Consider the following 12,975-nt stretch of genomic DNA (forward strand, 5'->3'; position numbering starts at 1 on the left):
TTTTTCTTTCCAATACATTCCTTAGGATTATATAACAATAATGTATCCTGCCTGAGGACAATCTCTGGATTAAACCTTCTGGCTAATCCTGTTATCTTAAAATGTAAATTATGGGAGTAGGTCTGGTGAGGTCTTTACAATCTTCAGACATTCTTCAGATTCATTGGAGAGTATATAACTCCATTGCTAACACTAGCAAGTGGGAACTCTTTCTGCCCCCTTCTGATGTCTATGTCAGAAGCTTTCCCTATCCCTTTTATACTTTAATAAACTCTATTGCACACACACAAAAATAATAATAATAGTCGTATAATAAATAATATTATTGGTTGACAAAAATTATACTTTAAACTTGGAAGCAATTGATCTGGAAGACATGCTTCTTTGGGGGGGCTGGTTTCCAAAGTTAGCATTATAAACAAACAAAATATATAAGCACACAACATATAACAAAATAATAGTATTATAAGCAAACAGAAAAATACTGAGGTTTTATTCTCTAGAAAAGACAAAGGGTGAATAGGTATTAATGCAAGTTTTTTACCATTCATAGCTATGAGAGACATCCCTTTTCTCCAGCATATTGCTGGTAGAATGCACTAGGAACATTTGTGCTATTTGTTGTGTTACTTATGCTGTTATGGACTCATGAGATTCCAGGACGCTTTAGATCTTTTGACTGTGGAGTACACTCAATAAACACCTGCTATATATTCAGACACCTGACACCCTCGGCTGGCAGTTCCTCCCCATCCTTACCTGGCACATATCTTGGTGAAAAGCTCGAAGCTTCCTGGGGCCATTCTTCATCCCAGGCGTTGCTGATCTCTACAGAAAAGATTGCGATTCCACAAGCATTTCAATTTATGACCAAGGAAGAATCACAGCAAGAAAATAACTGGAAAATCAAGAAAGGCTGAGAAACTGGAAAGCCCTGCTCCCCAAAACAACCTGCCATGCCATGCCATATTGCACTCAAGTCATGTCCAGCTCTTTTGCAACCCCATGGACTGTGGCAAACCAGGCTCCTCTGTCCATGAAATTTTCCAGGCAAGAATACTGGAGCAGGTTTCCATTCCCTTCTCCAGTGGATATTCCCGACCCAGGGATTGAACCCGTGTCTCTTGTGCTTCCTGCATTGACAGGCAGATTATTTAACCACTCCACCACCTAAGAAGAAAATAACCTGATCTGAAGGTTAACTTTGCTTCACCAGGTTTCACTAGGGGATGAGGAATTCACCCACTGTGGGACGATCTTCCTTTTCTTATACTGCATTTTCTTTCTATTTCTTCCCTTTCCATTGATTCTGTGTGTTTTATCCATCTCTGCCTCTGTTTCTTCCTGCTGGTGTCTCTTGGACGGTCTCTTTCTCTTTTCCTGCAACTTTTTCTCTTGTTTCTCTGGTGCTGCTCCTTCTCTGCTATTCTTTGTCTCTCAACTGTTTTTTCCTAACTTTCTCTAGAAAAATGTCCCTGAGATAGTATGTCTTAAGTAGGCTTTAGCCAGAATGAGGTGGTTAACTGGAAGACAGTGGAACGTGAAAACAGTTCTTAATAAGGTAGAAAATATATGAAAAGGCTCAGATACAAAAGAGAGATTTAACAAGTAAAATTATTATGGGAGTAAGTCAGAGAAAGACAAATATCATATGATATGGCTTATATGTGGATCTAAAAAAAAAAAATACCAACGAACTTATTTACAAAACAGAAACAGACTCATAGACATAGAAAACAAACTTATGGTTACAAAGGGGCTATGGGGGAGGGATAAATTAGGAGTTTGGGATTAATATATACACTCTATTGTATATCAGTTAACAAGGACCTACTGTATAGCACAAGGAACCAAAACCAAATATCTTGTAATAATGTATAATTAAAGAACATGTAAAAAAGAATATATATAGATATAGATATGGGCTTCCCTAGTGGATCAGTGGTAAAGAATCTGCCTGCAGTGTGGGAGACATGGGAGACCCAGGTTTGATCTCTGGGTCGGGAAGAACCCCTAGAGGAGAAAATGGCAACCCACTCCAATATTCTTGCCTGGAAAATCCCGTGAACAGAGGAGCCTGGTGGGCTACAGTCCATGGGGTCACACAGCTGAGAGACTGAACACACACATAGATATGTATATCTGAATTGTATATCAGCAAATTGATTGTATATACAATTTTTTGTATTGTATATTGTATTGTACTGTATTGTATATACAACTCAGATATGTATATCTGAATTGTATATCAGCAAAAAAAGAATATGTATATCAGTAAAGTGATTGGCTGAAACTAACTCAACATTGTAAATCAACTATATTTCCATAAAAATTTTTAAAATGAAAAAAATACAAATTTAAAAAATAAAATCACTGGGGGAAAAAAGTTTATCCTATATTGAATTAACAGTGTAGGAGGCAGGTGATGAGGCTGTGAAAATAGACCTGGGGCTCACCTTGGGTGATCACGGATGCCACTCAGAGGAACATATATTTAATCCTTAGTGTATTAAGAAAGTATGTAGGAACACCTAATTTTCATTTTCATATGCCCCATGTGGTTGAAGTAAAAATGACACATTTGATGGGAGTAAGGTTAGAGGAAAGTTATGAGTAGAGCCTGTTTTGAGAACCATGACAGAGATCTGGATTTGAGACTTGAGGGTGTGACAGATTGGACAGGTGTGAGTTATTCTGGAAGAGAGATGACTATGCTGGATGAGTAACGGGCATGTATTTGAGAGCAAGAGGAGTCCTGGAGACGCCTTGACTTCCAACGTGAAAACCCATGAGACAATAGTGACCCGTCACTGAGACATGAATGCTGAAGAGGAGTTAGATCTAGCTTGAGCAATGAAGAAGCTACTTTCAGTCCTGAAGTGCCAAGTTTAAGGTTCTTGAAAGAATTCAAGTGCCGATGTCTAGCAGACCATGGTCTTTGAGTCCATGGATAAATACACTGTGAAGACAATCTAGGGTGGTGATTTGGTCTTAGGAATCATTGGAATATTGGGGGAGAGGACTTTTTCAATCTGAGCATTTTACAAGTGCCACTTCAATGATTGAGGAGAGTTTGATCTGAAAACTCACATCTGATGTTGCCAATCCTTCTGCCCAAAGTTGCTTATACCCAGTGCTCTTACCTCGAGCCTGCAATGTCCTGATCTGTTCCTCTCTCTCTTTTATCCTCTTTTCACTCAACCTGTTTTCCATCCATTCTCCAACTATTTCTCTACACAGTTGCCTTTGTACTTCTCTCTGACTTTTCCCAATTTTTAGCATTGATATTTTCCTCTTGCTCTTTCTCTTTCCATATTTTTGGCTCTCAATTTTTATCTCAGATTCCTTGGAGATTTTTCAGTTTATCTCTCCTCTGCTGTGTCTTATACTTGCTCCCCTTCCATTTCTGTTCCTCCCACTTTACCTTGACCTCTGACTCTCAATGCTACTCAACTTCTGTCTTTCTGCGTGATTTCATCCTCCAAGTTCTGCCTTCTCATCATCTCCAAAACTCTCCTCTTGGACTCTGATTACAGTCCCAGGAACCTCCAACTGGCCAGCTCTCCCACGTAAACCTGACATGGCATGATGTTCCCCAGTTTCTCTTAACTATTCTGTGAACCTAATTGAAAATTATCTCCTATCTCAACCTGGAAGGGTAAGATTTTATATTCCTTTTGGAAAACTGGATCCATTCCTGTAACTGGTCACATAGTTACACCTTATATACTTTCTCCATTTTCTCTTTTCATATTCCCTATCAATGGGTGCTCCACCTGCTCAGGAGTTCAGTTTCCTTTGCTCATTGTCTCTGTTTCATCTGAGAGCACTAAGTGCAGGTAGGAGAAGTGGGATCTGGCAGAGGCTTAGGACAGGAGACAGAAGGTAGGCTCTGCTTCCATGAAGACAAGAAAACAAAGATTTAATATAGAATTGACAAATTAAATGATAGTTACCTTGCCTATTATATGTCAGTAGTCTGGGCATACCTTCAAATCCTCTTACACTGTTCGTTTGGAGAGGTGAGTATTCCAAGGACACTAAAGAGAGCAACAAGGAAATGATAGAACTCAGGCAGTATCCGGAGAAGAGACTTGTCTGTAGGGATGCTTACATCAATAGGATCACACAGCATGTCCTTCTGTAACTGACTTCTTTTCTCAACATAATGTTTCTGAGATTCATCCTTGTGGTTACATATATCAGTAGTTCATTCCTTATATTGCTGAATAATATTGCATTTAATAAATATATCACAGTTTATTCCCTCTCTTATTGATGAAAATTTGAATTGGTTCCAGATTTTAGCTATTAGGAATAAAGCTACAATAACATTGTACAAATCTTTGTATGAACATGTTTTCATTCCTTACGAAAATATACTTAGGAGTGGAACCGCTGGGTGGTAGGTTATGTTTAACTTTATAAGAGACTGCCAAACAGTTTTCCAAGGTGGTTATATCACTTTATATTCAAACCATCAACATACATAAAGGAGTTCTAGTTGGTCCATAGGTCCCACCGCATTTGGTGTTGTCAGTATTTTTAATTTTAGCAATTCTAATAACCAAATGGTAGCTTCTTGTGGCTTTTCCCCAATGACTAATGTTCACTTCACTTATGTCCTTATTGGCCATTTTATATCTTCTGAGTGAAATGTCTCTTCAAGACTTCTGTCACTTTTTTAAAAGTGGTGCTGTGTTTTTTTATTATTCATTCATAAGAATTATTTATACATTCTCCATCATTCTATGTGATGTACCTTTTACTCTTTACTAATAACTGTTATGAATCCTTCCACCACCCATTCTCATTTCCACTATTCCCAGTAGTAGATGAATCTCTAAACATATTTTTTACATACTTTTTACTTTTTAATGTACATTTTATACTTTTAGCAACTGGTCTTCATTCAAAAGAATAAGTGTTATTATTAAATATATCAAAATGTTACATAAATGTATTAATACATGTCTAAAATATGTAATCTTTGAGGTATAAATACAAATTAAAGATACATATTCATGGTATTCTGCAAAGCCATTCTTCAGTTTTTTCTTGCACTGGTCATTTCCAAGGGGGAAAAAAAACCCAACATTTAACAAATAATTAAATTTACTATTGATCATTTGGCTTAAGGATGGAGACAGTTTTCCTGGGTTTCAAGGGAGTTTCACTCACTAAATCTCTAGCTACCTTCACATCTCTGTTTCTTCTCCTGAAAAATGGGAGTAACAAAACCCTTATGACAGGATTGTTATGAGAAATAAGTGAGATGCTCCTGATAAAGAAATATTTGAATTACAGTAACTTAGAAAGAAATCATAATTTTCAATCAATGTCTTAGAATGAATAATTATTAGTAATAATATGAATGAAATGATTAAAAAGTTAGAAAACATGCATACAGCTTGCAAAATTATGTATTGCATAAGTGAGCATTAAACAAGTTGATCCATGTCAACTGTTGACCTTGTGTCTACTGGTTCATGGATGTTGTGTGTTGTAACTATTGTCAGAAATTTATTACTGACCTTGGTTCTCTTCTTCCCTTTTTACTCCTTCCCTTTTCCTTTTCTTCTTTTCTACAAAACACTATTTCCTCCACATTTTCTTCTGCATACAATTACTTCTTCCTCTCTTCCTCTTTTTTATTATGAGTGAACTTTACAATAGTTTCTTCTTTTGACACATCAAAGACTTCCTCTTTGGACTTCTCTATCTCTGTATGTTACACGCTCAGTCGTGTCCGACTCTTTGCAACCCCTTGGTCTGTAGCCCGCCAGTCTCCTCTGTCCATGGGATTTTCCAGGCCAGATAAATGGAGCTGGTTGCCATTTTCTCCTCCAGGGGATCTTGCTGACCCAGGGATCAAACCTGGGTCTCCTGCATTGGCAGGCGGATTCTTTACCATCTAAGCCACCAGCGAAGTCCAAATAACACCAAACCCTTATCCTTTCCCAGGTCCACTGAATTCCTAACTCATGGTTACTGCTATCAGTTCTTCACCTTAATTCTGCCTCACTGTCACAGTGAGACCTCTCTCGGACTTATGTTCTGCCTTCTCGGTTGTCACAGCTGCCTGGTAATATTCTTGGATTCCAGATCTGGTTGCCTAACTGGAGCCCATACACACACTGCTGCTCTGGTTTCCCCATTTCCTGTTGCACCAAAAGCTCAATCCCCTGACCTTTGATCTCCTTCTTTCTTAGCAGATGAGAAAACAAGCTTCTGTCAAGTCAGAATTACCTTGTTCATGGTTTAATTGTGAGTTGAGCATCTCCTTTGTCTCTCCTTCATCAATGGTTTGGTAATAGAAGTTGTCACAAATCGCTGAGAAGAGAAAGGAAAGACAAGTAGAGATCTCAGATAGGGACCAGGAGTTGCATCTCACAGTTACACATCCAGTCACATCCTTGACTCCCACAGTTCAGGGAAAACCTTCCAGCCCTCAGAGAACCCTGGGCTTCAGTGGGTCTCTCAAGTCCTGTGAGACTTGATGTTGCCCCTGTAATCTTACGGCTGTTCCACACTGAACACACCTCTCAAGGTTTAAAAAAGAATGGACAGTGGAAAATTGTAAACAGTGGTCAACTCCCTTTTCAAATGACCAGGAAACAATGAAAGCCAATTTAAAATAAATAGTATAGTCATTTTGACAATATTGATTCTTCCAGTCCATGAACACGGTATATTTCTCCATCTGTTTGTGTCCTCTTTGATTTCTTTCATCAGTGTTTTATAGTTTTCTATGTATAGGTCTTTTGTTTCTTTAGGTAGATATACTCCTAAGTATTTTATTCTTTTCGTTGCGATGGTGAATGGTATTGTTTCCTTAACTTCTCTTTCTGTTTTCTCATTGTTAGTGTATAGGAATGCAAGGGATTTCTGTGTGTTAGTTTTATATCCTGCAAATTTACTATATTTGTTGATTAGCTCTAGTAATTTTCTGGAAGAGTCTTTAGGGTTTTCTATGTAGAGGATCATGTCATCTGCAAACAGCAAGATTTTCACTTCTTCTTTTCCTATCTGGATTCCTTTTACTTCTTTTTCTGCTCTGATTGCTGTGGCCAAAACTTCCAAAACTATGTTGAATAGTAGTGGTGAGAGTGGGCACCCTTGTCTTGTTCCTGATTTTAGGGGAAATGCTTTCAATTTTTCACCATTGACAGTAATGCTTGCTGTGGGTTTGTCCTATATAGCTTTTATTATGTTGAGGTATGTTCCTTCTATTCCTGCTTTCTGGAGAGTTTTTATCATAAATGGATGTTGAATTTTGTCAAAGGCTTTTTCTGCATCTATTGAGATAATCATGTGGTTTTTATCTTTCAATTTGTTAATGTGGTGTATTACATTGATTGATTTGCAGATATTAAAGAATCCTTGCATTCCTGGGATAAAGCCCACTTGGTCATGATGTATGATTTTTTAATATGTTTTTGGATTCTGTCTCCTAGAATTTTGTTAAGGATTTTTGCATCTATGTTCATCAGTGATATTGGCCTATAGTTTTCTTTTTTTGTGGCATCTTTGTCTGGTTTTGGAATTAGGCTGATGGTGGCCACATAGAATGAGTTTGGAAGAATCAATATTGTCAAAATGACTATACTACCCAAAGCAATCTATAGATTCAATGCAATCCCTAACAAGCTACCAACGGTATTTTTCACAGAACTAGAACAAATAATTTCACAATTTGTATGGAAATACAAAAAACCTCGAATAGCCAAAGTAATCTTGAGAAAGAAGAATGGAACTGGAGGAATCAACCTGCCTGACTTCAGACTATACTACAAAGCCACAGTCATCAAGACAGTATGGTACTGGCACAAAGACAGAAATATAGATCAATGGAACAGAATAGAAAGCCCAGAGATAAATACACGAACCTATGGACACCTTATCTTTGACAAAGGAGGTAAGAATATAAATGGAAAAAAGATAACCTCTTTAACAAGTGGTGCTGGGAAAACTGGTCAACCATTTGTAAAAGAATGAATCTAGAACACTTTCTAATACCATACACAAAAATAAACTCAAAATGGATTAAAGATCTAAATGTAAGACCAGAAACTATAAAACTCCTAGAGGAGAACATAGGCAAAACACTCTCCGACATAAATCACAGCAGGATCCTGACCCACCTCCCAGAATATTGGAAATAAAAGCAAAAATAAACAAATGGGACCTAATGAAACTTAAAAGCTTTTGCACAACAAAGGAAACCATAAGCAAGGTGAAAAGACAGCCCTCAGATTGGGAGAAAATAATAGCAAATGAAGCAACAGACAAAGGATTAATCTCAAAAATATACAAGCAACTCCTGCAGCTCAATTCCAGAAAAATAAATGACCCAATCAAAAAATGGGCCAAAGAACTAAACAGACATTTCTCCAAAGACATACAGATGGCTAAGAAACACAAGAAAAGATGCTCAACATCACTCATTATCAGAGAAATGCAAATCAAAACCACAATGAGGTACCATTACACACCAGTCAGGATGGCTGCTATCCAAAAGTCTACAAGCAATAAATGCTGGAGAGGGTGTGGAGAAAAGGGAACCCTCTTACACTGTTGGTGGGAATGCAAACTAGTACAGCCGCTATGAAGAACAGTATGGAGATTTCTTAAAAAACTGGAAATAGAACTGCCCAGCAATCCCACTTCTGGGCATACACACTGAGGAAACCAGATCTGAAAGAGACACATGCACCTCAGTGTTCATCGCAGCACTGTTTATAATAGCCAGGACATAGAAGCAACGTAGATGCACATCAGCAGACGAATGGATAAGGAAGCTGTGGTACATATACACCATGGAATATTACTCAGCCATCAAAAAGAATTCATTTGAGTCAGTTCTAATGAGATGGATGAAACTGGAGCCCATTATACAGAGTGAAGTAAGCCAGAAAGATAAAGACCAATACAGTATACTAACACATGTATATGGAATTTAGAAAGATGGTAATGATAACCCTATATGCAAAACAGAAAAAGAGACACAGATGTACAGAACAGACTTTTGGACTCTGTGGGAGAAGGTGAGGGTGGGATGTTTTGAGAGAACAGCATCGAAACATGTATATTATCTAGGGTGAAACAGATCACTAGCCCAGATTGGATGCATGAGACAAGTGCTCGGGCCTGGTGCACTGGGAAGACCCAGAGGGATCGGGTAGAGAGGGAGGTGGGAGGGGAGATTGGGATGGGGAATACATGTAAATCCATGGCTGATTCATGTCAATGTATGACAAAAACCACTACAATATTGTAAAGTAATTAGCCTCCAACTAATAAAAATAAATGGAAAAAATAAATAAATAGTAAATATGGAATGTGCTCTGTAAATTCTATGTGCAACTAAGACTAGGGAAGAAGCAGAAGGATTTTTTCAAGAGAAAGGTAATGTTTCTAAAGAAATAGACCTATGTTATAGAAGAAAAGCCCCAACGTCTTTAGAAGTTGAAGATTTTAAAAAGAAGAGAGAAAGGAAGGAAGGAAAGAATGGAGGGAGGGAAGAAGGAAGGAAGGAAAAAAGATCTTGGGCCAGGGAAGAAGATCTGGTTAGAGAGACACAACACTGAAGAGAAACTCTTATTTCCCTGGGGTGGGAGGGGTGGGGAGAGATCCAGGAAACAGGGAAAGACACTGTCTGAAAGGCACAGACAGGAAGTGGCTATTTTTATGAACGGCACAAACAGGAAGTAAATATTGCTATAGCTGTACCAGTGACCCAGGAGATGGTAACAAGCATGAGAAACCAGGCCAAGGCACTGCTCCATCAAAACTGCCAATTCAAAGTGACTCAGCACACATCTGGTCCCATCACTTCAGGAAAATAGATGGGGAAACAGTGGAAACAGTAGCTGATTTTATTTTTCCGGGCTCCAAAATCACTGCAGATGGTGATTGCAGCCATGAAATTAAAAGATGCTTACTCCTTGGTAGGAAAGTTATGACCAACCTAAACAGCATATTAAAAAGCAGAGACATTACTTTGCCAACAAAGGTCCGTCTGGTCAAGGCTATGGTTTTTCCAGTGGTCATGTATGGATGTGAGAGTTGGACTGTGAAGAAAGCTGAGGGCCGAAAAATTGATGCTTTTGAACCGTGGTGTTGGAGAAGACTCTTGAGAGTCCCTTGGACTGCAAGGAGATCCAACCAGTCCATCCTAAAGGAGATCAGTCCTGGGTGTTCATTGGAAGGACTGATGCTGAAGCTGAAACTCCAATACTTTGGCCACCTCACGCGAAGAGTTGACTCATTGGAAAAGACCCTAATGCTGGGAGGGATTAGGGGCAGGAGGAGAAGGGGACAACAGAGGATGAGATGGCTGGATGGCATCACTGACTCGATGGACAAGAGTTTGAGTAAACTTCGGGAGTTGGTGATGGACAGGGAGGCCTGGCGTGCTGCAATTCATGGGGTCACAAAGAGTCGGACATGACTGAGCGACTGAACTGAACTGAACAGCACACATGGTTGGAAAAGCAAGACTCACAGATATGAGGAAAAAACACTCAAGAAACAGAAAAAGACGCTGACAGAAGATGCTGCTAGAAGGATGGATGGTAGGAGCACACCTCCTTGGTGGGGGGGCAATACCCACTGAGGGTTCAGGGCAGTAAGAGATGCTTTTTCCATCTCCAGGACACCTTGACTTCACGCCCAGGCCAACTTCGGAAGAGGACATAGGGGGCAAATGCTGTGTGGGTGAGAGGTTTTAGAAATGTAAGGAGGCTCCAGAAGCAGGCATTTCAGTGATGGGAGTTGGGGGCTTCTCTGACCCCTCCTACCAGCATCTTGGCTCCGGGCTGCTGACTCTAAGCTCCTGTGGACAGCTGGGCTGGAAGGTACCAGCAACAACCTCCTCTGGGGGCAGGTGGCCAGCTGCATTAGACCAGGAGGTGGGCAGGGGTAAGCCTGATGGGTAGGATGTCCCAGCACAGGAAGCCCCAGAAATTAGCACACATGATGTGGGTGCTGGGGTCCAGGGAGGAGAATCCTTACAGTATTGGGAGAGGGTTGGAGCCCCTGAGATGTGGGCAGTAAAGTTAACCACCTTTCCCTTCCTACCGGCGGCCTGGGGACACCATGGTTACAAACATAGTATTGACTTGAAATTTGTGGCTTTTCTTTATTTCTTTTTTGGACTTCGATATAACATTGTGGAAATGAGATAGCTCTTATTTTACAAGACAGAATTTTCACAAATAAACACATCCCATCCTTTATACTGACTTTTTTTACTTTTTCTCTGCTCAAAAATCTTACATTACTTCTTTGTTTCTCAAATAATAAATTTCAAATTCCTTAGCACAGGATGTCCAACCTTCAAAAATCCTCTCCAACTCCTCTTTCCAGAAGGGGCTTCCAAAACCTCCCACCCACACTCCCTTTTGTAGCCAACGTGGTTCTGCAAGTCTACCGTTCCTTTTTCCTGATGTAGCTTTCCCATGCTGCCCCTCCCCAATGCATGGGTAGGTACTGGCCTTCCCCTGCAAGTTCTCCACTCTGTTAGGGGAAGTAAGTTTGCACCTGACTGCCCCAAATGATAAATTTTTTCCTACAAAGAAAATCTTTTCATCTTTGAGTGTGTCTGCACGTGTTAGGGAAGGCTCCCTCCTTTCCAACAAAAGGGCATAATTCATGCCTTCCTCCAAAAAAGCAGAGATTTAAATCCTATGCTTCTCAGCTTCAAATATAGATGCTGGCTGAGCAATCATTTGCGGCATTACTGGGTTAAGGTGTCACTCCTATTACGTCTAAGCTTCATGGAGACACAGATTATGTGTGTTTTCTTTCCCATTTTACCTGCCACTAGATAGTCACTCAGTAAAATAACTTTCAAACATATGAAAAGTGAATGAATGAATCAGTGAATGAAGTGGACTTGAGTCCCCAAAAAGTTGTTGAAAGCTCTAATTACCGTTTTGGAAGCTATTGCGAATCTGAAGTAAATCAGGATAGGCCTTCAGGTTAACCTGGCTGAACAGGGCTTCCAGAACCGTCTTGTCAAATTTCTTCTCCAGCTCACTGAGAACATCATACATCACTCTTTCCACCGGAACCAGATTTCTACAAGCTTCTTGGAAATGCTTAAAAAATATTGAATGGAGAATTATGTAGTTTTGTGTGTATGGGTTATGGGCGACTCAGATCAGAAATAAACAAATTTGTTTCCTGGTGAAGTGTTAGAATGTTACATATATTTGGACTGATTCCCTGATAGCTCAGTTGGTAAGGAATCTGCCTGTAATGAAGGAGACCCCGGTTCAATTCCTAGATTGGGAAGATCCCCTGGAGAAGGAAATGGCAACCCACTCCAATATTCTTGCCTGGAGAATCTCATGGACAGAGGAGCATGGTGGGCTACAGTCCCTGGGATCTCAAGAGTCGGACACATCTTAGTAACTAAACCACCACCACCATCACCCACTCTAGTATTCTTGGGCTTCCCTTGTGATTCAGCTGGTAAAGAATCTGCCTACAGTGCGGGAGACTTCAGTTCAATCCATGGGTTGGGAAGATCCCCTGGAGAAGGGAACGGCTACCCACTCTAGTATTCTGGCCTGGAGAATTCCATGGACTTTCACTTTCATTACATGTATTTGGATGACACCTAAAATATCCTCCATTGTAAAAATAGACTCTTATGTTGTTAACCTGCCTCTCTGACATTGATGTCCATTTAAGAGAGCAACTCTGAAGAATAAAAATAAGTTCAAAATTGAATGTGGTGTGGGGACTTTAAGAGCCTGGCCAGGATGCTTCAGGAGTGGTCCTTACTGGTATTGAGTGGCCATTTTGTTGACCAGGAAATAACCATTGCCCTCGCTTCCAGGAAACCTGGCAACCACTCCTATGAACATGGCCAAAGGGCAAAGAAAATTCACAAAGACAAAACAATGACTTGCCCCCAGATTCCCAGGAAGGCCCACAGTGCATTCTGCATCCAGAAATGCCTAA

At 39.9% G+C, this 12,975-nt stretch overlaps 1 protein-coding gene across 9 annotated transcripts in view; it reads right to left on the reverse strand.

The window, feature by feature from the left end:
- Nucleotides 1-12,975, reverse strand: part of LOC122698565 (nuclear body protein SP140-like protein) — a 90,402-nt gene that overhangs the window by 61,212 nt on the left and 16,215 nt on the right. For all 9 annotated transcript variants that reach the window (XM_043909733.1, XM_043909730.1, XM_043909732.1 and 6 more), the window contains exons 5-8: nt 11,936-12,104; nt 6,250-6,333; nt 3,957-4,040; nt 760-828 (exon numbers count right to left, since the gene is read on the reverse strand). In XM_043909733.1, the coding sequence (XP_043765668.1) occupies nt 760-828; nt 3,957-4,040; nt 6,250-6,333; nt 11,936-12,104 (406 nt within the window). The remainder of the gene's footprint in view (nt 1-759; nt 829-3,956; nt 4,041-6,249; nt 6,334-11,935; nt 12,105-12,975) is intronic.

Source organism: Cervus elaphus, chromosome 8 (genome assembly GCF_910594005.1).
Source record: "Cervus elaphus chromosome 8, mCerEla1.1, whole genome shotgun sequence".
In the NCBI taxonomy this organism is placed as follows: domain Eukaryota; kingdom Metazoa; phylum Chordata; class Mammalia; order Artiodactyla; family Cervidae; genus Cervus; species Cervus elaphus.